Raw genomic sequence first — 25,927 nt, forward strand, 5'->3', positions numbered from 1 at the left:
TAGCCCCACTCCAAGAAGGATAATTTTGGAGGGGTTTAAGCCCCCTAGCTCCCCCCCCCCCTTTCTGCCGCCTATGCAAGCAATACATCAGATTTACAATGATTACAATTGTTAGTCAGTTCCTTGAATTACTACAAATTCTGAGAAATAATGTAATGGGTGCCAAACTGTCTTAACAGTAACACAGTGAATTGTAAATTTCATACGTGATATTAAGACTGATTTTCCAAAATTGGGTCACGTATTCAGATTATGTAGATGTACAGTATGACTTAGTGTATTTGTGTCTGTAGTCACGTGCGATGGCATGAACAAACAAACTGCTTTACATACAAATAAATCAATATGTGATGTGTTATGCAGCCCTACTTAACTGTAATGATGACTTTTGTCAACAGCCACTTGTGTATTTCTTACTGATCCTAATAATGGAACAATCAATTGTTCACTGGGAGATGACGAAGTTCCTTCCTATGAAGACACTTGTAGTTTCACATGTAACGCTGGTTATGAGTTAAGAATTGGTAGTGGCAATAGGACCTGTCAAAATAATGGAAACTGGAGTGGTGATAAAACAGAATGTGTGAGAGGTATGATATATATTATTGAGCTACGTGTGTATCATTGACTATATCATTGTGTGTGATTAGTTCGTTGTCCATCACTTGCTCTTAACAATGGAACAATTACTTGTTTATTGGGAGATGATGGGGTTCCTTCCTATGAAGACACTTGTAGTTTCACATGTAGTAGTGGTTATGAGTTAACTAGTAGTGACAGTAGGATCTGTCAGAGTGATGGAAGTTGGAGTGGTACTGAGATAATGTGTCAAAGAGGTAAGTTGTGCTAAACTGTGCATGTATATGCATCTAGATTATCTACAAATAATACAAGCTTAAAACTAATTTTTAGCAACTGATATAAAACAAGCTCATACCAGTAATTCAGTAATATCCTTTCCAAATTATGATTGATTTGATTGCAATTCTCTTTGTGAAAATTAATTAGCAGAGTTTAAGCTATAACGTACTTGATATAATTGATTAAATATACTTTCAACCAAAGGTAAGTGCGGGTAATTCTGGACAGTGGCTAATTCCGGACACTTGGATCATTTTCAACAATGGTAGAATCCTTGGGCCTATAATTTGGTATGCTAATGCAGTGTCCTATGGCATATCTACAAGCTAAAATTGAAGTGAATCTGTTATTCCATAGCAAAGTTTGACAATAATTTGTAGCGTAATCACAGGTAATTTTGTTCAAAAGCTTTGAAAATGTCAGGCAGCCAAAGCTCATAATTTTGATTTTCAAAGATTTATAAGAAGATCATACCTCGGGTAATTGCATAGCAAAAATCATAAGAATCCATGTAGCACAGGCGGAGTGGCAGTTGATTTTTAAGCAGCTGTTCTATTGAAATACAAAGAAAATATTTGCGAATTACATAAACTTTTTAAAATATGCACTGCTGCTTCCTCCCAAAAGGTATAAACTTTCTACTTGATTTATAAGCTGTAGATAAGTGGTACTTTAGTCTCTATACTTTTAAAGAGGATTGGTAACTTGTGGAAGGCGCTACTTGTTTGTTATTTGAAGTGTCCAGAATTAGCCGCATGTTGCATATTTACATGCTGTTAAATTTCAACTCATAACTCCTCAGCAGTTGATTGTATCAAAACGAAATTTGTACTGCAGATGCACCATAAGATAGGCTTTAAAACGGTTCCTAGAGTTTGTGCTAACTCGTTGTGAGTGCAGTGTTAGAGCGATTTTATCAAAGAGTGTCTGGAAATACCCTCATTTACCTTACATAATATTGTAGCTATAATGTGCAGAAAGTAATATGCCTGTTTGTACCACTGAGTCACATTTGCATAGTAGTTATGTGCAGTATTTCTAGTATGCTTAGATTATTACAAAATGTTTACCAGTATGTAGTACAGGTGCTGCTATATTACTAGCTACACTTTTTAATAGAATAGTCACTTCTTCAGCATAAAAAGTTAAAGCACTATTGTGTGGTAGGGATGCGGCGATTATGCTGGCATAATTTCGGGCGTAATAGGCATGTGTGGAAATCAGGAATTATGCTAGCATTTTGAGGTGATTATAAAGCATTAACAGTAGGAAAATCTGCAGATTGCGTAATTCCGTTAAAAAGATCGAGATACTCTAATAGAGCAGTCAGAAACTCTAATAGAACAGTCACTGAACATTATTTTACTCTAATAAAGCAGTCACATTGAAATGAAATACTCTAATACATCAACCAGCTAAAGAATTGAAGACTATTTGAAGCTTAAACATCAATGAAAATGTTGTGATACAGCAATAAACTGGCATTTTTAGCCAATTATGATGGCACAATTTTGGGAATAATGGGCAATTCTCAAAAGCATAATAGGTGATTTTTTGAGCACTGCTCAAAAGCATAATGCTCAATTTTAGGAGCATAATAGCCTCATGCCTATTGTGTGGGCTTTTTGATTACTTTTATAAAATTGCATATCCACAAGTCTGTTGTGCACATATTACATGTAGTATGTGGATGTTATGTCTATTATTATAATATTATTATGACAAAATTACGCATTACCACATTACTTGTCATTCCTCCTTTCTTCTTAACTCCAACACTATATCATCCATGTATATAGATGGTAAAATGTGATGATAATATCAAAATTAAATAGCATAATATTAAAATTAAATAGCATAATATTACATAAATAAATACAGAAGTTGGGCCCTAGACTCAGGGGTACCAAATTGTAATAAATGGAGTCCTAGCAAGGCATAAAACTTACAGAAGCAATAACAAAAAACAAACAAGACAGAGACGCAAATACAATGCACAGATCAGTCCAACAGTTTGACGGTGCCCCATGATATCGACAATCTAGCGTGGAAAATTATATAATTATTAATTATCTCACACTTCCATATAAAATTTAATTCAGAAGTCAATGGGTATAATTATACAGTAGACTCTTTGCAGCATATTTTTGGATGTGGATTCTGTAGGATACTTTTATATATGCATAGGTGGTGGTGGGTAGGAGTCAGTGGAGGGGGTATAAGTCGACCCTCAGAATGATATCTCATCTTCTTGGAGTGGGGCTGAAAACCATCAAAAAGATCGATATACTCTAGTAGAACACTCAAACACCCTAACAGAGCAGCTGAAATGCTTTATAAAATGTGCCTAAAAACAACAAAATAATTTTCAACAGCTGAACAGCAGGAATTGAACCACTGACCTCGTACTTGAGAGCTGGTGTATTACCACTGCACCAAGTGTTTGCAGGTATCTAACAACTATCTAATGGCTATATTTACTGGTTATAAATGCTGTATGTTTATTAACACTGTAGTGAACATAGTTTTAATAGCCTTGTTTTAAATACTTTTGACTAAAATGTTGGTGTTTCAGTTGAAATGCTTCAAATTGTACCTGCAAATTAATTAATTATTTAATTCTGGTGAACTTCGAGACATTGTAAAAGCTAAAGTCCTTGAAATTAGGTTAGGTAATCCTAAGGCTACAGCACATGTCAGACCTTCAGTGCTGGTCACTGTAAAGTGTTAATAATACAGGTTTTTGCAATTGAATTCGTCACCTTTGCGATTGAATTCGTCACGTTTGCAATTGAATTTGTCAGTTTTGCAATAGAATTTGTCTGTTTGTAATTGAATTCGTCAGTTTTGCAATTGAATTCGTCGGTTTTGCAGTTGAATTCGTCTGTTTTGCAATAGAATTCATCACGTTTGCATTACAATTCGTCATAAACAAAATGGCTCCAAGAAACCAACCATTCATCAAGACAGATGAATTATTTACGCCATGGAGAGTTACACTTGAGACACTAGAAGGTAATTGGAGCTGGTCAGTATGTGTAACTGATAGCTGTCTGACAAGTTAATTAGCTTGCTCGCAAGTGACCACACCCATCGCGAATGGTGTAGTAGAATTTGGAATGTTGCTGGATAGGCTGTAGAGGAAGAATTATTGCTGGCCTTATTATAAAGAGTTGTTTACTACTGTTGTATTTGAACAGGTTCTTGTAGCAGCTGCTACACCATGTTTTCATGTTTTCTCCAGCTGCCATTCTCGAGGCCATTCTTGTTACGGACGAATTTAACTGCAAAAGCGACGAATTCTATTGCAAAACCGATGAATTCAATTGCAAACGGGATGAATTCAGATGAATTCAAATGGGCTACTACATTTCACATGTACACCATTGTATTGGCTACTGTATATTTAATAACAGTCACAGGTGGAGTAATGTAGTGGCGAATCTAGGAAGTTTCAGAGGGGGTTTCGGGTTCAGGAAGTTTTCAATACCAGAGAAGTGTATATATATATATAGTCCAGCTGGGGTGAATGGTAACTCAGTCTTGATAGCTCAGTGGCTTATAGCTACATAGATCTATAGTTTAGCAGTAAAAATCACAGTTGAATCTTACTAATCGAGGCCTTCGCAGAAAGTTTTGAAGCAAAACAGCACTTGCACTCATTAATAATTATTTTTAGAGGTTCTTACATGCTTAAACCCTGTATTGGTGTTTTCAGTGATTTCAAAGGCAAATGTGTGAAGATTAGCCAGTAGAAAAGGTCCGAATGTAATACACTAATAACTATTGGTGATTTAATCACTCACACGAATCGTAAGTAATTTGGGGTACGCGTATTACTTCCAGAGGGGGTTTCAGCTGATACCATTGCAACCCCCTATATCCGCCACTGTAATGGGCTACTACATTTCTCTGTTACAAATAGCTGTCAACAGTGTCAAGGTATACCCCAAGTATGTAGGTTTTAAATAAGCTCTAGTTAGGGTTTAGGTAATTTGGTAAACCTGAGGCCCTGTAGGTAGGCCCTTCATTTGGGCTAGCCTAAAAATTGCAACTACATACATATCAAATTCACATCATTTAAATTTATTTCCTTGTCAAACTAAATCTGATTAAATCTAATGAGTGAACAATTCATAAATAAATATCTTCTGTAAAAGGTCCTAGGCCTGTACTTTAGTGCTTGTTTTCTCATTTTTACTTAAGGTTATGGTATAGTCATGGGCAATCATTCAAAATTTTGAATGCCTATCGATACTTTTTGAGAAGCCCATAAAACCAGTCTAGCAGCGTGAAAAGTTTTAAGTGAAGGTGAAGCCCTTCATATTTAATGTTTTATGTAGCTACAGTTTAGTTTGAGGCAGGTGGAACACTACCATTTGTTGTAATAACACAGGTAAGCCAGCCCATACATCGCTCAGGCTCCAGCTGTCACTACCATGTTTTTTTCCGCCAAATACAGCAAAATCTGTAGGCCCTATTGGCGTTTCTGGGGCATAGTGATGCTGTATATTAAATTTATTAGGTCCTGTGGAAGCATTTTTGGCGTGTTTCTTCCCAGTGACTCAGATACAAGCCTTCAAAGAGCTTGTTTCACTCAAAAAAACCACTAAAAGTTCAATAAAACGTCTATACAACCAGTAACTTAAAAAATCGCTTCCACAGAACCTAGATATTTAAAATTAGTTGTTTAGTCACTTGTGTTGAAATTATAAGGATTCAGTAATCTGTTAGTCTGGTTTTTGGCGGAGCGTTTTTATAAAACATCGCTCTATTGTGGACCACACACCCAAGAACAGTCATAGTTCTGTAGTAAAAACAAACAAACACAATTAATTGTATTGCTAACACAACACAGTTGTTGAAATTATTTATCCCTGCTTGGTTTAATGCAGGTTTTGTAATTTGTCCCGCCCACGCATTTTAAACTATTCCGTAACCTTAATTAGTATATATATAACTGTCTAGCATACTTGTTTCATTTATACACTATACGTAGTTCCATGTCCAACACTTACTAATCCTAATAATGGAACACTTAATTGTTCATTGGGAGATGATGAAGTTCCATCCTATGAGGATACTTGTAGTTTTACGTGTGACACCAGTTATGAGCTAATTGGTGAGTTCAATGTAACATGTGAAAGTGATGGCAACTGGACAGGCAGTGTGGCTACTTGCATCCAACAAAGAAGTTTGTTGCTAAATAATATGTATGATTATTTTATATCAATGTTAACTAGTCAACTGTACAATACTTGCTGATTTACAAAATGGAGAAATCAACTGTACAATGGATGAAGAAGATCCTATTTGCAACTTCACATGTAACATTGGTTATGAGCTAACTGCTGGTAATGCCAAAAGGACTTGTCAGATTGACGGAAGCTGGAGCGGTACTGATGCTGTTTGTACAGTAGGTGAGTTAATAATAGGTGTATCTTCTTTGATAGTAAAAATTGCATTGAAGGTGCTTGTCAGATGAAAGTATGTATTTTTGATATAGTTCAGTGTCCTCAGCTAATGAATGGAGAACTTCATTGTCCAAACGGAACTAGTACAGCAGTGTTTGAGGATACTTGTACATTTTCCTGCAATGCAGGTTATGAATTGCAAGGATCTAATAATGGGACTTGTTTAGCTGATAAAAGTTGGAGTGAAGGAGATCCAAAATGTGTAGTATTAAACTGCTCTACATCACCACCTCTTGATAACTCACAGCTACAGTTACCATGTAACACACAGTACCAGTCAACATGTACTACTGTTTGTGTTGTTGGCTACACTGGAGTAGGAGGATCCTACACATGTGTTGAGGACACTAACAGTGTAAGATGGAATGGATCAACAACTTGTGAGAGAGGTGAGAGAATTTCTGGTATTCAACTCATATTCAATCTCTTCTCAACAGTTGAATGTCCAAAATTGGTCAAGCCGATGAATGGAATGATGTTGTGCTCACCCATAAATCCTCCACAATTTTTCTATGGTTATACTTGCGATTTCACATGCGATGATGGTTACAATCTCATTGGTAGTGAAAGTAGAACTTGTCAGAATAATGGGAATTGGAGTGGTACTGTGACCAACTGCACAGAAGGTATTGTAGTATGACATGTTAGTCATTTTCAAATTACATAGCTTCACAATCTAACAAGATGACAAGAGAATAACATAAGTGGCATAAAGAGGGTTAGGAGCACAGTCAAGCGAAAAATTTACATAATGGCATGCCTAGCATCGTTCTTCCTTTTGATGCAGTATACATACATGGGTTCATTAGTCATAACTATATTAATAAAACTATATAAACAAACATGTAGAAGGGAAAATGAAGAATACTCAGTCTGATTAGGGATCATAGCCATAAGTAGTGAAACAAGGGAGGTCGCCTACACCTGTAAATTATACTAGTGGACATTAATCTCTAACTTCATGGGTGGCATGATTACTTGTAGTGCTCTGGTTGTATGATTATTCTTTGTGACTATCAAGTGACTAATAACTGACCAGTCTGTGATAACATGCTAAAGAGTTAGAGTGGTATAATGGGTAGTGAATAAAATTCCCCTAGCACTACATAAACTACTCAAGGCTGGTTGTGAGAATCATCTTCTGGTTGGTGCTGGAATTGTGATTTCTGGCCTTTTAAGGACTTGAGAATCAGAGATGCATTGGTGGATGGCCTGTTTTAGTTGGTCAAGCCTTTTCTGTGTTGATTCTACTCCATGTCAACTACTAAACAGCCACCACAGCCCTGTAATCTCATGTCTGGACTTCAATTGTGGTTTACCTCTACTTTAAGGTCTATCTCTTGTCCACTCCACCACCCCATGCTGCACCTCTTTGTGAGCACCCGTGTTTGTTTAGCTGCTCAGATGTTCTCTTATTTGGTGGGAAACTCTACAAGCAGCTACAAGTACTGGGAATGTTCTGACAGATATTAAATTGATGTACGTATCTCTTGTGTAAATTCCATATACGTGCTTATTACCCTTGGCAAGTAAAACTGTTTATCTCAAAGCTTCTGATTTGCAATTTGGATCTTTTTCCCAAAATCCAGTTATTTACATATCAATATACTTGAGCGTGCAAAGTGGAATTCTTGAAGTACCACTCTTGGCCAGGGGATAGCACTATTGTCTGTGATCCCCAAAGAAGATATAACTGATAGTTCAGTTTTACACGGGTCCTTCTTTTGCCAGGAAGCATATGCGATAGGGCATTCTGATCCTGTGAGCTTTTTTCACTACACCCAATCTGTAAGCTGTGTATCACAAGCTAATGTTATCTTAATCTTTGGATCAAGATGTACTAAGAGGTAGAAAGCCTGTTTCACATTCTCAGACCACACCCACTTCACAGATTTCTGTAATAATGATGCTAAGACTGCTGACATGTTTAGTAAAAAGATAAAATGCAGCATATCCTAAAAGCTTTCAATTTGCATACATTCTATGGCCTGGGAGCATCTTTGACAGCATTTACTAGCACAGGGTGGAAGTCATCTGCATTTATCTCTAGCAACTGGGGTTACAGAGAACTCACATTACATGGTGTAATGTTGTCTTCTTATAATTAAGTCTAATGGTCAAGCAATAGCACGTTCTGCACTGTCAACTCCTAAAATCAGTGTGTCAAAAATACAACTTTATAATGGAATAAGCCTTTATGGGTATTGATGGTTATGTACAGTTTAAAGTCAGCTGATAAGAGAAGCTGCTGCTTGGCTAAGATCCTGTTAGGGAAGAGAAAAATCTTCTATGTTGGGAATCGGGTACAGGAATCTTGCAATAATGTGGTTGGGCAGATAAGTCAACTATATAAAGTACTAAATTTTTAGCTTCATATCCCTTTAGGGTACCCAAACCATTTCATGTTGTTGTCTCATGTTGACTAGGCAAGTGAAAACTTTTTTCCAGTCAAGTTGTAAAACTTCAAGCCAGTTACATCGCATTAAGGTTGGACCTGAAACTTGACTATAACAAGTGGTAATTGTACAGACTGTAGACTACATTGACATTAAATGAACCAACAACACTAACAGATTCACGTGTGTGTGGGCACAGCTTGTTCTTAGAAAGATTCTCTGTCTGTTGTTTCCTTGACAAGCAAAGATGGCCAATTTTTCCACATTAATTATGACACTTTGAGTCTTTAAACTTGCAAGTAATGGCAAAATGTTCAGATTTACCACAGTGGTACGTAGTGACAACAACCTTGAGGAGGATTTATTGCAATTCTGTGGATTGAGTCTGTACGTATCAGTTTGCTGGATTTTCAGTTCCTTGAATGTTTTTGCAACTGATTCTATTGCTTAAGATAATTCCATGGCTGTTTCAAAAGTGAGTGCTTTCTTACAAGCATGCAGTGCTGAATAATGGGTCATTCACAGTCTGTCATGAAATATCGTTTCCAATGTGTTACTGAAATTACAATTCTTGCCAATTCTATGTGGCTCATCATCAGAAACGTTAAGTTGTAATTGATTTGCTTGCCTTGTGAACTCTAGTGTTGAACTTGAAGTAGTCCATGATCTCTGATGGAACAGTATCGAAGTGTGCCCACTAAGTTTTTTCATCTGGTTTCTCTAGGGCAAGTAGACTTCAAAGCAATTTGTAAATATTATCTTCAGCGACTGAAAGGAGCATTGCATGTTTCTTTGTGTGTTCTGAAATACCATTTAATTGCAATACGTGTATATGGCCCAGTCTTTCAACATACAAGGCCCAGTAATATTGGATTGCTCTGTACGGATTAAGCTTCCAAAATCACCATCCTTTTTGCCAAATATTTGATATCAGTCAGTTATTAGTCAATTGATACTCACAAAGAATAATCACACAACAAGAGGTCTACAAGTAATCACACCATATACGTAAACAATAAAAACACAATCACATGCACATGGGTGCTCTATTACATTTAGATTGCTACCTTGTTCCCTGACTTTGTGCAGTTGTCCTCTTAAATTGAGATGCAAATACTGTAATAGTTGGGCTGATTAATATAATTGCTTACCTTAGGAGGCTGCACAAATCCATGTTTCGTTCTCGATGACTATTGTGCAATTCTGAAGGTCTCTTAAGAAAGCACAGATGCCTGGATTTGGGCATTAACTGATTTAGACCATGGCTCATATGGCTCTGGTCACTGCCATTAATAGCGGCTTCCTGATTGAATTAGTGCTAAAATAACTCACTGGTAGGCTTCTTTGTTGAATACAATCATATTTATGATCCAATGATGTTTTCTAACAACACCTTTACACTCTAGTGATGATTTCTGATGGCTGTGTGACTGGAATCCAGTAAAACACATGACGCACCTGATAAAAGTTTTGTTACAGGTATCTAACCAGATTAGATACCTACCCACGGGTATCTACTGGATGTTATAAACCTCATTAACGATCAAAGCATATTATGTGTGCCACAGTCTAATTACTATTATTATTATTTTATATACATACGTATGTAATTCTGTAATTAAATATACCAACCTTTAATACTAAATATAATTGCAGTGTTACCAAGGATCAGTAGCATGGCCCACCCAATAAGTTTTGGCCTGGAAATGTTTCTAAGATTGAGATACTCTATTATTAGAACAGTCATGTATTCTAATAAAGCTGTCAAGTGCTGCAGTATACTGGTCTGCTAGCGTTGGATTAACAAAACCATAATATTTATGATAAAACAGCTTTGCTAATTTATGTAAAGTGCACTGGATTTGTTATTTTAAGAGATATATTTGTTAGTACCATTGACATTGTCCTGATTCTTGGTTTTACAGCTTCCTGAACATAACATCAGTAAACCATTAGTAAGATTAGCCCACCCAATGTATTAAAAGTGATCTGGCCCTGGCAGTGTTACATGTGTGTGTGTGTGTGTGTGTGTGTGTGTGTGTGTGTGTGTGTATGTGTGTGTGTGTGTGTGTGTGTTTATGTTAAAATGTGTGTTTACAGCTTATACGGTAAGTCAGCATTACTGAAATTATGTTCTACTGTAGGTGCAGTATGCAAAGCAGAAATTGACAAAACATGGGGTATCGAGTGGCCATCTGTATCTGCAGGATCTGTGGCTGTTCAAGGGTGTCCTGAGTTATCTGGTAAGCCTCCTTTACTACCTACGTATGTGCTACATGCACACAAACTGAAATGAAAGATAACTAATATACCCTTACCATTGTAAACGCTAACTAGTTATTGGTCTTTTTAGTACAAATGTACTGTACAATACAACAGTGTCTTAATGCCTGACTTCTTGAGTATAATTATATAAGCACCTTGCATCCGCCATGCAGCTAGCTATATGGGTGCTCATGTTTGAAATATTTCTAGGCTGCCTAATCTCTAATATCTGAGTTTTGAGCTCACTTCAACACAATTTAATCCAAATGTGCCCTGTTCACTGCACAAATGGTACGTAGGTTCAATTCCAATCCTCTGTCTTGTCACAATGCCTGCCCATGGTATAATCTCACTTCTATTTATTACCACCCATTAGTGGTACCACAATTGAGTTTATAGGGAAAACCCTCAGGAAAAACTCTGTTTGCTATCTAGCTGGAGAAAAAAAATGTTGACAAAATTGACATTGATTTTGGTGTTGCATAAGTTGTAATACTGTATATTCTTATACAATTGTGGATGTTATAAGCAACTGCTCATCAGTGGATTCAGCCCACACTTTCAATTACTCTGGGTAGCTGATGGTAGGGCAAAATAGCCATCCAGGCCTGCCAGGTTTAGCTATGCCACTTCTGCATAATTATTTGCATTGTTTTTTTGTAGGGGAAGCATCAAGGCAATGTTCAGAAAATGGCCAGTGGGAAAATGATACAGAAATCAATGTTACTCAGTGTACTAACATGGAATTAATGTCACTAAATGACCAAGCTGAAGTTGTCTTAAATACCTTTGAGAGTAATAACATCACAGTGTTTGCCATTAGCCGAGTACAAGCTATTAGTGAGAATTTAACAACACTAACTAACACATCAGATAGACCACTTGTGCCAAATGATATAAACACCACCAACAATGTTCTCACTAGCTTAATAAGGTCAGTACATACAGTACATTTTATGTTAATTTATTTTTATGAAGTGGTTAGAGTCAAATTTTGGACAATAAGTAGCATCTGATCCATTATGAACGACAATTAGATTTTGTTTAAAAATCATAAATTAATTGTGATGACAATGCAATTAGGTGATTTTGTTTCTGAATCATTAATTCAACTTTACACATAATTACATATACTGAATTATACTGTATGATATGGTAGTACTGTATTAGGGATCATGGAGGTTTTATGGTTTTTCTGGCCAAAAAAAAAACCCAGCTTCACAATATCATTCTGGCACTTTGGCAGTATTGGTTAGGTACAACTAAGCCCAAAAGTGCCTTCAGTATGACCCTAAATGCTTCCAATATATTTTTATGAAAATTAATTTCTTTATTAAATGGAATTTTCTACTGACTAACTGCCTGCCTGATATCTTCAGGCAAGTGTAACTTGATAACGGCTAAAGCTACAGGCTTGATTTTTTCACTGTTCAATGTTGCTTCATCCTGAGACGTACCTTTTGGCATACCGCAGTACATACAATGCATGCACCACAGACTTACCTTTTTCCTCCTTTGTGTCCAAGCTGTCAATTCACAATAGCATGATGCATGACTTCCGCACATTTGTAAATGGAAATTGTCATTTGTAATGCTGTGTGACAGGCTGGAAGCAAAGTGTAATGGCCATCACTATCAACTCAGTAATTGATAGTTTGGGGCACGCAAATCGTCTGAATTCTTCAACGTGATTGTATTGATTTCTCCTACTATTCTTCATTTGTAACACTGTGAAATAGGGTGAGAAAAGCTGAAAGCAAAGTGTAATGGCCACCTTGCCTTTGAGTCAGTAATAGATAGCTGGGGCACACCTTCAGATGAAAACATTTAATCTGATGCCATTCTTTCTTTTGGTGCAGTATGCGTGGGTTCACCAGTCATAATAATTTATGTTACAAAAAAGTAAACAAACAAATAAAAGGAAAAATTAGGAATTTTAAGTTCAATTAAGGATCATAGAAAAGTATAGGGATACAAGGGAGGTCACCTACACCCGTAGTGCAGATATACTAGTGAACATTTCTTCCCTAATTCAGTCTAGGGTATAGGATTAAATGTTCACCAGTATATCTGCAAGTGTAGACAACCTCCTTTTTTCCCTAGTATACTTTTCTATGATTCCTAATCAAACTAAAAATTCCTAATTTCCCTTATACTTGTAATGTAGTAGTTATACCATGGGCACAAGTGCTTTACCTCATATATATGAACTTGCCCAAGATCAGCAAGCTCGAGGGAAAGTGTGCATATATCAGGCAAAGCACGGGTGACCGTGGTATAACTTGTTCTACTTTGACATGCTCAGTCATTGCACACCTAGTAGGTTTGCCCAGATTTCTGTTATGTCTATGTGTCTTACATAGGAAACCAAGTAAGCTGTGATTGTGGGATTGCATTTTGCCGAACAAGATGTGATTGTGGAATAAAATTTTAATGCACTAACAGTAGTTTTAGGGATATTATTGCAAATGCAGTAATAAAAGAAACATGATTTAACAGCATAACAACTGATTTATTGAATGTTAGTTAGGTCTTGTTTTTTCTGCAATGTATGTATGTTATAGATTCACTTTAGTTCAGTAATAGTTATGTAATAGTTAGTGTATCAAAGAGATAAACACTTAATATTTTCTTAATTCCACCTTCTTTTCTTTTTAAGCCTTTTCAAGTGAAGAAAACATTTATGAATTCAGATTAAAATTTATTATATTGAATTCATTTACATAATTTAAAATGTTGCTTATATTAGCTGTAAGTATGGTATTGAAGGGTAAAACACATTTAATAACAAAAAAGGTATAATTACAATTTATTGTCTACATCTGTCTCTACATAGTGTCATATCACTTGTTGCGGTTGACATGCAGAATGACACTCTTGACAGTGTGCAACCATTACTACAGGTATTTGCAATGTGTAATTATATACTAACCAATGTTGGTCCAGGTATTAATCAAAAATAGTTGGCAGCAATTGTGCTTAAGTGTACAAATGCACTACGTGCCTACTATAATTTACTCTTGTTTTGTGGACTTATTGTGTCCATGAGTACTTATACCAATTTCTTTGCATTTTTAGAATGTCGCATCCACCATTGATAATTTACTAGATGACTCAAATATGGTTTCATTTGAAATGGCAAGAAATGTACGTAAGGGGACAGTGAATGAATACAAGGTCATAATGTATACATGCGTTGTAAGAGTGTGGTATACTGTTCTCCATAATGCTACCTATATAGCCACTGTTCAATTACAGGTATGTATTATCAGTGATATTATTTTAAGCTATGATCATACAGATATAGCAAGAAAAGAATATCTTACTTATTGGCACAAGTTTTATTAATCCAAAGACATTAACTGAGATACTCTACAATTACTGACCTATTGTATATATAGCTGGCTTATATTTCACTAAAAGTTTCTGCCTTCTATATGAAGCTGGCACCTTTGGTTGTTTGGTTTTTACCATATAGTAGATATTTTCCAGGTAAAATTTGCCATGCAGTCTTTGATGTGGCTGGTGACATCACGGGGACAAAAAAAATTGTGTATTTATTATGCTGTAACAATTTTATTAACATTATTTTTTTGCATCAGATGCAGTTATCATCTGGAAAAGATTTACTGAATAACACTGAAAACTTTGCCACAGCAGTTGGTGACATTCTTACTGCTATTGTTAATACTAACATCTCAAACCGAAGAAGCATAGATATAGAAACAAAGAATATAAGTGCGTGATACACAAATGTTTAAAAATAGCATACTATTATAACAACTTTTTTTACTACACGTTTAGTCCTCAATGCTCAATTACCACCAGAAGACATCAATTTGATAAATGATATCAACTTTCCACTAACTGGTGATACTCAGATCATCATACCAGCTAATGCCATCAAACATCAGAGAAGGCAGAAAGGTTTGTACAGTACATTGTATATAGTCCGACAGACAGCAGGATGAAGTTTGTAAAATGGTCTATAGTTTATTTTAATACACTTTTGGATTGTCCTGTACACCTAAAACAATATTCCACCTGCTGGACAGGTGTCAGCCTTGGGAATTTTTCCATAGCAATGAAAGTTTAATTAACTGCATAGCAACCATACAAATTTTACAAAATAGCTTCTGTGGGTTTCAGTTTTACCCAAAATTGTTTGATAACCTGACCATTTAACAAATCTTAGGTGTTACAATTAATGTCAGAGCAAAACTGAATAATTAAATAGTCCCATAAATCCCTAAAGGCATCATTATCCATAAGGTAGTTACGTATGTCTCAATAACTGTCATAGGGCCTGCGGGCACAAACTACACCCTGTCACACAACAGGATGTATCTCGGTACTGGAGTAAAGTATTTGCACTCTGCTACTTGTATTAAAAAGCCAACCAATTGCTTACTATCTGCTTAGCCATAGCACAATGGTACATAAAATTATGGGTGATTGAAGTTCAAAAAGTTGACAAATTTTATGCGCCCACATGCCTTATATTCACAGGCCCAGTCACATTCGCTCTCTTGATGTTCTTTAGTTTGGTCATTGTAAAAAAATGTTTGTTTCAGTTTAAGTAATACTATAATAGTTACCATTGCTTTTAGACTTGAGAGAATAAACACAGTTTTCTGGTAGGAAATTCAATTCCGAGCCTTTTTCTTTCAATGCTTCTAAATCATTATGATAGTATCTGGTGATAATGGTTTGCCTTTTTTTGGTATTGCTGGTGTGGAAAGGCTTGGTTACTACACCCTTTCTCCAGCTAAAGTCCATGAAGTGCAAACAATTTATTAGGTGCAGTATTACAAAATGTTCAAAGTCTAACCATAACATTGGTGCTAAAAATAGAACTTGAGTTGAAGTTAATGTACATGTGTGTAGATCATCAATGTAAGCTCAAAAACTGGTACTTGCATGCTATATATTGCGGTAAATAGGAGTATGTCACAAAGTACTATCTATACAGCAAATAGTGTATGTGTGTTCTTCATTATGCTTATTAAATGTCTTATACACCTGTGACCTGTTCCACTATCATCTACTTTAGCAAGAAATAATGGAAGTCTTTCCTTATTTGTGGCATCATACGTATGTGGTATCTATGCAATAATACAATAAAACAGTAGCTTCTTTTTGTACCTCCCTATGTAAGTTAAACCACCCTAAAATGTGGACACCATGATATCAGAATATTTGTCTAAGGTCCCATTTGTATTGGATACACATACAATTAAGCCTGTGAGATCAGGACAACTTTCCAATACAAACAGTATAGTGGGGCCTCAGAGAGCCTCTAGCTATATTATATATAGCTAGAGACTCTCACAGTACTATTCCTCTAGTTCTCACAATACTATTCTGAATCCTCTGAGATCAGGACAACTTTCCTATAAGAACAGTATAGTGGAATCTTAAGGTGTCCAGAATAGTGTTGTGAGAGCCTCTAGCTATGTTTTATATAGAATACACACACATGTATGTGTGACTGTGTGCTACCTCTTATCAGTATTTTTATGTACAGTAAATAGATCATGACCTTTTGTACTGAAGTTATGTCTGTTCTCAATCACTTCTGCTGAATCACTTCTGCTGAATCACTTCTGCTGAATCACTTCTGCTGAATCACTTCTGCTGAATCACTTCTGTCTATACCTTTTGTTATTTTCACTGAAATGACCATCAAATCAACTTCTTTAAGGTACAGGGGTGTATGTTATTCTCTTACACTTGCATGCTGCTCCTCTTGTATGAGAAGTTTGGTAACCTTGCAAGTAATTTTAGCATGCAAGAGAGAATTTTCAATGATATTAAGGTGCTACATACCAGTCTTTTAGTGACCAAATTTGCAAGAAAGGCCATCCACACACCAAATTTTACCACTTTAATGATTCATAACTTAATTTAGATTTGAAATAAGTTATCGATTGAAATTTTGTCAGCTGTGAGCCATAACATAGAGCATTGGAGGAAGAAAATTTCATATCTGTTTGAAACAAAGTTATTCAAATAATTGCATGTGGAAGATGCAAATCCAGCCTTTAATAGCATCCATTGCATTTAGAAGTGTACCGATATACCGATACATATCGTATCGGTGGCCGATATAGACATTTCTACTATATTGGTGGGAGCCGATATTGCTGCTAAAAACCGATACGATACTCTGATATACAACTGAACTATCTTGAGGACACTGTCCAATGGTCAAGCAAATTATAAACCTATTATTTAGCTAACAAGGGCAGGAAACAGTGATAAAGTTAAACATGGCATATGTGGTTCTTCAGACATAAGTAGCTATACTTAGTTATATCGGTATATCGTATCGGTATCGTATCGGTTTGAAAATGATTAATCCATATCGTATCGGTATTGGATCGGTTTAGTTTTCTTATATTGGTACACCTCTAATTGCATTATATTGCATAAACAAAATTAGTCTTTCCTGCTGCCACTTATTTGCTCCACTAATGGTTTTCTCAATTGGCATATATCAACAGCATATATTGTGGTCAGCAATAGCATACCATAGTGGCACACAGTGTGTTGGGTACAAATTTGGTTCTACAAATAATTCATAATAGTGCATGCTAAATGTACTGTTTGTACAGTGTTTGCACATATATTTGGCATATACGTATACAGCCGGTGTTCTATGAAATGCAGTGGTAGACAGGGACAGTGCTTGGTTACAACAAATCCATGACAGTCAAGCTGTGAAAAGGGTGCATGTAGTTGCACTACAACTGTATCATTCAGAGTTAGCTATAAACTAAAAGTAAAGAGTATTGGTCTAGCTGAAATTTAATCATTGGAGCTATTTCTTGGTTGCTGATTTTGATTTACTTCGCAGTTTGGCTATTTTGGCATGGATACCATCATTTACTACTTTACATGTGCTCTACTCAAGGCAGAAAGTCAAGCTAATGTTCAAAACACAACTTATACAATTACTTACATATAAAACCATTTAGTTGATGAGATTACTTTGATTTAACTACTATAAATTTACTTAATTGCTCAGCATAAAAGTAATAGTGAACTTGCCCATCCCGGTCGCCTGCCTTATTAAGGAGTTGGTTGCATTAAACATGTTAATGTCACTGTGTACACAAATGACATATATAGTTAGGAGACTGTTATACAATGGTCAGTTAAATCAGGTGACCTTTATTATACAGTGATCCATTTAGACAGGTTTTACTGTATAGTTCAATATTAGAAGTGTTGCACAATCACAAATGCAATGAAATACCTACAGTAAAGCAAACAGGCGTAACACGGAATGTGATCAAAGGAATCTAATGAAACTTGGTGTATGACTTTGACTCATAATGCACTGTCTTTGTGCCAATTTTGAAGAAATTTGAAAAGAGTGGGTTAACATTTTAATTTATTTGATACAAATAAATTAAAATGGAATGACCAAAATACTAGAATTTCCTGAGTCAATATCCCAATTTGCCCAATGCTGATGGAGGTCCAGCAGGTGGTTTTGAGTAGTCCATAGTATGGAGAAATAATTTGTGACATAAAATAAACTATAGTCTACATTGCAAGGTTCAGCGAAAAAAGTCCCTTCTTCTGCCGGACTGTATACCAAATTCATATAGTATGTATGTGCAATAACACACATATACTATTGATTTTGTATTACTAAAGCAATTTGGACCAGTATACATTTTGTATTTCTTCAAATTAAATGATACAGTTTGTATATACCTCTTTGATGTGGGAATTCAATGGGATTTAATTTGCGTATTGCCTGGGCTATATATATATATATATCTCATGATATTGCTCCGTCATTGTCATGGGAATGCGGTATGCTCATGGCTTTGATACCCAACCAGTTCAAAGATACTGACTTATTATATTTAGTGACATGTAGCCTTGAATTGTGGTATTATTTAGTTTATAGGTGTAGGCTAGAATGATTGTTTTCTGTGCTATAACTGCATATATATATATATATAATATTACTTTCACATGCACCTCAGATCAAAGGAGCAACCCATCACAATGTAACTCAGTTGGTGACTTTGCCTGGGCTATTACTGGGCAACAATTATATACCTAAATCAAGCGTTAATACTCACGTGATTAGTATGCATGACTTGGCAGAAAGCATTTTTTATCTATAGTAATAATATTGAACACTATGTAATATTGATTTTACTCTTGTTTACAGGTACAGTAGAGCCAGTTGTTAGCTTTGTTGCCAACAATTTACATCGATATCTTGTCAATGATGATGATTCCCTGGGGTTAGCTTACATGTATGCATTCAGAGTGAAATGTACATAACTTTACAAACAGAAATGTGTACTTGTTAACCATATTTAGACTAACTTAGTGTTGTAGCAGCAACTATTAAAGGTGTGTATATACATTCAGTATATAACACTTCAAAATGGCTGTCATAGGTAATTCTTTTTATTATGCTAATCACACGTTTATATGAACTGAACTTTCTGTAGTTTAACCATCCATTTTCTGAGCAACAAAGCTAGTATATTGTAGTTGTGCATCAGTCATCATCTGCTGACATCCTTGCTGTTGGCAGCTGGCATAATCTTGAAATTTTGGTTAATGAATACTATATTAGAGTATTTCACTAAATGCAGACTGTTCTATTAGAGATTATCATTGTTTGGTATACTATGCTTGCGTGTAACTTTTATTTTTCATTGACTATTTTTCAATCAATTTAATATAGATGCAGCTCAAATGTTGATGTGCAAAATCTCATTGCTTATATAAAGATCAGCTACTATAAATAAATCTCGAAAATAATGATTTATTTGTAGGTATATCTTAAATACAAAATCTGCACACATTTTTTTTCAAGCATGATGTATTCTAAAAGGGTTTTCTAGCTCATAAATATGCCGGTAAGTACTTTAAGCCCAAATATTGCATGCTTGTTTCATAAAAATCTACTCACCAGCCTTCGTTAAGGTTCCTCCATTTCTGTACCGCTTTTTTTGTTAGATGGGACTCTTAATCAGGAATCTAGCATCCCCATATTCCAATGTTAAAGTTTTAGTGTGATCCTCCAATAATTGCTGGCAAGAAAATTTTAAATGAAGTTTCATTGAGAATTTTAAACATACACATACTTCCCCTAAAATAATTCTTTCAAAACACCATACAGAGCAACAGACTTTTTTAAAAGTAGAAATAATATATAAATAGTTCATACTTTGCATGACAGTTTTACAATAACTATAAAGGCATGTGCATATTTAAAACTCACAGTACATCTTATCAATCCTTTATCCATCATTTCAGGCTGTACGCGAAAATTTTTCCATGGCTGGCTCATTTAACTTTTAATGTAATAGAACATACATCTGCAGAAAACAGGCTGTGGATATATGTGACAGAATTTTGGAATATCATCCATATGGGTGCATTTGACACTTAAAATATTTGTGACCAGATTTTACAGAACCGATCCAAATCGCACATCAGGCAAAATCAAACTAAAACCACCAGTGGATAGCTGCACTATCGTACTACAAGTTTTGACCCTCAGCACTACTCAAACTACACGAGGCTGGTTTCAACAGACGTCTTTTCTGGGTGGTGTGGAGTGCTCAAATGGTGGTTTCAGCCCTTGTGAAGGACCTGGCGTGGCAAGAATCAGTGGTTTACTGGTGGACAGCCTTATAATGTTGGCCAGATGTGTTCTCTGTTGATTTTGCTACATATCAGCCACTAAGGAGCCAGCACAGCCCTGTAATCTTGTGTCTGGACTCCAATCATGGTCTGCCTCCATTTTGAGGTCTATCTCTTGCCCTCCCCGCCACCCCCTAGCCTCCACCCATTTGTGAGCACCCGTGATACTACTTCGCTTGTCCAACTACTCAGATTTTCTATCTTATTTGGCGGGAAACTGTACAAGCAGCTACAAGTACTGGAAGTGGCCTGAACAGTAACAGATTGATGCATCTTTTGTGTAAATTTCATACGCGTGCTTGCTATCCTTGGAGAGTTATGTTGGCTTCAATTCTTTAAAACCGTTTATCTCGAAACTTCTAATGTGCGATTCGGATCGTTTTTCCAAAATCCAGCCACATTTAATGATCAAATAACAAGCCTTATAGTGCAAATCTATTGTTGATGGTTGTAAGCCATTATCAATACCTTAAATTACCAGAAAATTCTTTAAAGCTGTGTCCTGCTCATAATAGCAACTCATTAAACATGAAAATTCTAATTATTTCAGGTGCACCCATATGGGTGATTTTCCAAAATTCGGTCACATATACTCCAGCTCTATTTCACTGTCACTACCAAATCATCTGTATTATTCTTGATGCACAAATCTAGTAAAAACCAACCATGTAATTGAAAATAGACTAAAACAAAAATTTGTTACTAGTTGAAACAAAAATTTGCGAGAAAATTTGTTACCAAAAATTTCCACTGTAAAACATTTGCAAATTTATCCTTAGAAAACAAGATATAGCAGTGTTTTTGAAAGTATGGACTGTAAAAAATTTGATGAATCATTATAGGTATGGCTCTGAAATTTATGCTATAAACAGTGTACACATATTGTAAAATTTTCACTGTAACAGAATTTTAAAATTCTAAAAGTAAGAGGGCTAAACTAAAAACTAGACTATAAATTACTGCCCACACAATTATAAATCTATTAGTATCGTAGAGACGTTCCATATTTGAAACAAGCAAAAGTGTTTTTTATGCATTATCTTATGAGCACATTATAGTGCTAAAATGATATTTTGAAAAATTTCTTGAAAATTTTCCCTAAATTTTGAAGTTTTGGAAGTTTATGATGTCTTGCACTGTAGCTCTTCTCCTGTCCAAGCTCTATTTAGAACCACTTTGATTACTATTTAAAGGTATTACCATGTATATTCACAAGAACATATCACACAAAAATTTGTGTGTTTAAACAACCCTGCTAATTTCAAACTAGTTCATTTTCTATGAAATAATAGAGTTGGGCAATAGAGGGATAATACAAAGTGAATCGCATTTAATTAGGGCAAACATTTGCACTGATGTGTTTAGAACATGCTATTTAACATAAAATATCATTATTATAGTACAAAAACCATTGAAAATGAGATCAGCTAGGTGATTATATGTTTCTTTGGTATTTCTGGCTTTTGTTGGAACAAAGACAAACTATATGCAGCCACATAATCAGTATGAACTGTATGTTATTTCTACAGTGGAAGTAACACAATTGCTGGAGATAAAATCATATCTAGTCAAATTTCTGATGCTTCCATTATGCTACCACATAACAGTACTGTGCAGTTAAGATTTTACAATGTAAGTTGATGTGATAGCATGTTTAGATGGGATTGTGTCTATGTAAACACTTATTGTACACAAAGTGATCTGGCCAATGCCAGACTGGCTGGACCATGGATTCCAGCCCTGGATAAGCATTCTGGTAATACAAGACAAGCCAAATTAGCCAATACTGCCAATACGCACCCAACTGTTTCTTTTTATCTCCTCAACTAAGTAGGTAATAGGTAAGTATATGCTAAGGCCTACAAATAGAATAGATTAATTTTTTAAAAGGATTGTGATACTCCAATAAAGCAGTAATCAAAATATACTCTAATAGAACAGTCATCGTGATACTCTAATGGAGCATTTGGTATAGAATATAGACACTGTTTTGCTTATTACATTGTCTTCAAATTACTTAAAATTTTAATTAGTCATCTACACTGGGCTAACTGATCACGCATGTCATGCATATATCTAGATGGCTTCCACCTCAAGGAACTAAACTTTCACTTTGAGGATTTTTTGTATCATTAAAATAAACCACTTCCTGGATATGAAATTAAATTAATTGGTACTGTAGCACAGAATTACCACTGGCTGCTTACAGATTACAGAAATATATTCTATTAATTATTATAGGTGTGCGATGACTAATTTAGACATATCTCAATATTTCCTTTGAACTTATCTCGATTATCTAACATATGAAACAATTATTTATTTTATCAAACTGCCAATATTGTAACCAGTAAAGTGAGCAAATTGCAATTTGAAGACTATAATAAAGAAAAAAAATTAGTCTTAACGTTGTTCCAAAGTGGTAGGAGAGTTGGAGCCCCCAGGAGGTGCCTACAACATCAGGTATACAAATAATTTACAGAAATTTATTATTATCTAGATACAGGTAAATAAACCTATCATCCTTATCTCGATAATTCTTATGATATCTCGATAATTGAATATAATTATCTAGATAATCGCACATCTATTAATTATGTAATACATCTCCTTGAGGTCTCCATATTTTTTAGGTTGTGAGCGACCATGACTTGAGATGTTATTTTTGGGATTTCAATCTTTTAAATGCCAAGTAAGTTAGCAGCTGTATGCAATGCAAGTATTAAGTATTGTTGAAGTATATACAATAAAAATTAATGTGCATTAGTGAAAATGTGCATTAACAATGAGTGCAATTAGAATAAATGTGCATGGACATCAAAAAAGCACTACTGTTACCAAAGACCAGTGGCCAACAATCCTACGAATTAGATTTATTAAACCTTTTTGCAATCAAATTTGGAGGTGTTTAAATTGTCATGCAGTATGGCAGTACTGTATATTAGGGTTCATGAAGAACTGGACTTTTTCATCTAAAAATGTCACCCTAAAACCAGTCTTAATGTCCCTCCATGACAGCTTGGCAGCATTGGTTAGGCACAGCCAAACCCAAAATGTCTTCAGACCAACCCCAAACCCTTCCATAATCTTTATATTGAATCTTAAAAGTTTTCTATTTTACAGAATTTTACGCTGGCTGACTAAGTAACTTACTAACTTATGCCTCCAGCCAAGCATAACAGCACAACTCAACAATGGATAAGGCTATGGGCTTGACTTTTAACTGTTTGATGTCACTTTGTCCAGAGATGTGCCTTTTTGCCAACTGAAGTTTGTTCAATACTTGCATCATGGACTTGCCTTTCTCCTCCTTTGTGTTTCAGTTCTTTTCGCTGACAACAAAAGATGTCAATTCATGATAGCACAATGTGGCTTCCCTGTAGCTGTGTTGGCTAATTGCCTGTATTCTCCGTAGTGATTGGATTGTTTGCAGAGATGTTTTATTTATTAAATGCTATGTTTCCTGTACAGTTCTTCATTTGTAACACTGCGTGTGTAACAGACAACTGAAAACTAAATATAGTGGCCACTTTCCTGTCTATCACGTATTTGATTTTTGGGGCATGCTTCCTGATGCAAAAAATACTTTTGGCATTTCTGGTTCCATTCTTTCTTTTAATCCAGTATTCACTGGCTAGTTGTCATAATAATGTTATAAAGAGTAAACAAACAAGTAGAAAGAAAAATTAGGAATTTTAAGTTGGATTAGGGATCAAAGAAAAAAGTAGTAAAACAGTAAAAAGTGGTGAAACAAGGGAAGTTGCCTATACCCACAGATTTTCAGTCATGGATATACACTGACGTTTAGGAATTTAATGTCCACTAGTTTATCTGCAGGTATAGGCAACCTCCCTTGTTGCGCCACTTTTTGCGTGTGTAATGAGTTTGTAGCACCAATAAATGTTTGTTCAGCACAAGGTCGCTTGTGGAGGTTCATAGGGAAACAAAATATTTTCTTACTAAAAGTTATTAGCTATCTATAAAACTTCCAATTTGGATGCTCTAAATTATTGCAGTGGTCAAAAAAGTGGAGGATGGTCTTCTGATGGTATCATACAGGATAGTAGTCCTGGCCTACCTGTAGAATGTAATACTACACATCTAACCAGTTTTGCTGTACTTGTTAGCAGTGGAGGAAGTGAGGTACACTGCATGTCTGTATGTGCGTGTGTGTATGTGTGTGCGTGTGTTTGTGGCATGTGTGTGGCATGTATATGTATGTATGTGGTTGTACATGGAAACAGATAACAACCAGTATGTATGTGCATACCTCTTTAAACAACTAAGATTTATGAATGTAAATATCTGAATTTTATAATAACTACGTATATACAATTCATACTTAGTGATAACAAATGGTTTTAGAGGTACAAAGATAAAATCAAATCTTAATTAGTATCTTCAAGAGTCATTTTGTTTTTTTAGTGGCAAAGGAACTAGTCACAGTTGGGAGGAGGGGATGCACAACAGCCAGAATGCTGGAGTCCATCTTCATATAGCCTCCTATGTACATCTAGAAATGTCCTAGCTAACTATTACATACTGTGTGCAAGCTAATTATGCTAGCTATCAACTATGACTATATGTACTGTATGTAATACATCGCTGTAGATTCCTGAATCCATTGTAGATACTATCTAGTGAACAGTAAAAATCAGTAGGTCATGTGATTACATCACATTAGATCCAATTACAATACAGGTATACCTCATACTTTTGTACACAAAGTTGAAACTCACATGAGGAATTTGTTTAAAACATGCTCTGTTAGAAGATGTGACCAGTTAGCTGTGGTGTTGTTAATTGATTATTGCCGTAATGATGTATGGGACTCAGTGTTGGGAGTAACATGTTACATAAGTAACGCGTTACATAATATTATTACTTTTGTGGTAACTAAGTAATATAACGAAATACGCTATAAAAACGGGTAATATAACTCAAGTTACTCTACTTACAAATGTAATGCGTTACCTAAGTAATATAGTTACTGTAACGAGTCTAATATTATGTAATATTATTACTACAAGTAACGAAGTTACTAATCTCGTTAATAATCCACTGAGTAATGCCTAGCCACAATGAAGTAACGAAGTCTACTGAATGAAGCTTATTCACCACCTTCTTACTTATAACCAAGATTTGCACATTGTCCAACAACGCAATCATGTCATGTGATATAAAGTGGTAGTTTCACACGTGACAGCTTAAGGCTGTGAACAAAAAGTAATATAATATGTA

The 25,927-nt window shown here is 35.4% G+C and overlaps 1 protein-coding gene across 1 annotated transcript in view; it reads left to right on the top strand.

Moving 5' to 3' along the window:
• Positions 1–25,927, top strand: part of LOC136264889 (adhesion G protein-coupled receptor L4-like) — a 42,188-nt gene that overhangs the window by 790 nt on the left and 15,471 nt on the right. Inside the window, exons 3-18 of the mRNA XM_066059654.1 lie at positions 399–590; positions 651–836; positions 5,861–6,055; positions 6,105–6,281; positions 6,368–6,724; positions 6,773–6,961; positions 10,876–10,974; positions 11,660–11,930; positions 13,833–13,899; positions 14,075–14,143; positions 14,599–14,734; positions 14,801–14,923; positions 19,194–19,269; positions 22,216–22,318; positions 23,320–23,378; positions 24,703–24,829. Coding sequence (XP_065915726.1) covers positions 399–590; positions 651–836; positions 5,861–6,055; positions 6,105–6,281; positions 6,368–6,724; positions 6,773–6,961; positions 10,876–10,974; positions 11,660–11,930; positions 13,833–13,899; positions 14,075–14,143; positions 14,599–14,734; positions 14,801–14,923; positions 19,194–19,269; positions 22,216–22,318; positions 23,320–23,378; positions 24,703–24,829 — 2,426 coding nt within the window. The remainder of the gene's footprint in view (positions 1–398; positions 591–650; positions 837–5,860; positions 6,056–6,104; positions 6,282–6,367; positions 6,725–6,772; positions 6,962–10,875; positions 10,975–11,659; positions 11,931–13,832; positions 13,900–14,074; positions 14,144–14,598; positions 14,735–14,800; positions 14,924–19,193; positions 19,270–22,215; positions 22,319–23,319; positions 23,379–24,702; positions 24,830–25,927) is intronic.

The sequence above is a fragment of the Dysidea avara genome, chromosome 8 (genome assembly GCF_963678975.1).
Source record: "Dysidea avara chromosome 8, odDysAvar1.4, whole genome shotgun sequence".
Classification (NCBI taxonomy): domain Eukaryota; kingdom Metazoa; phylum Porifera; class Demospongiae; order Dictyoceratida; family Dysideidae; genus Dysidea; species Dysidea avara.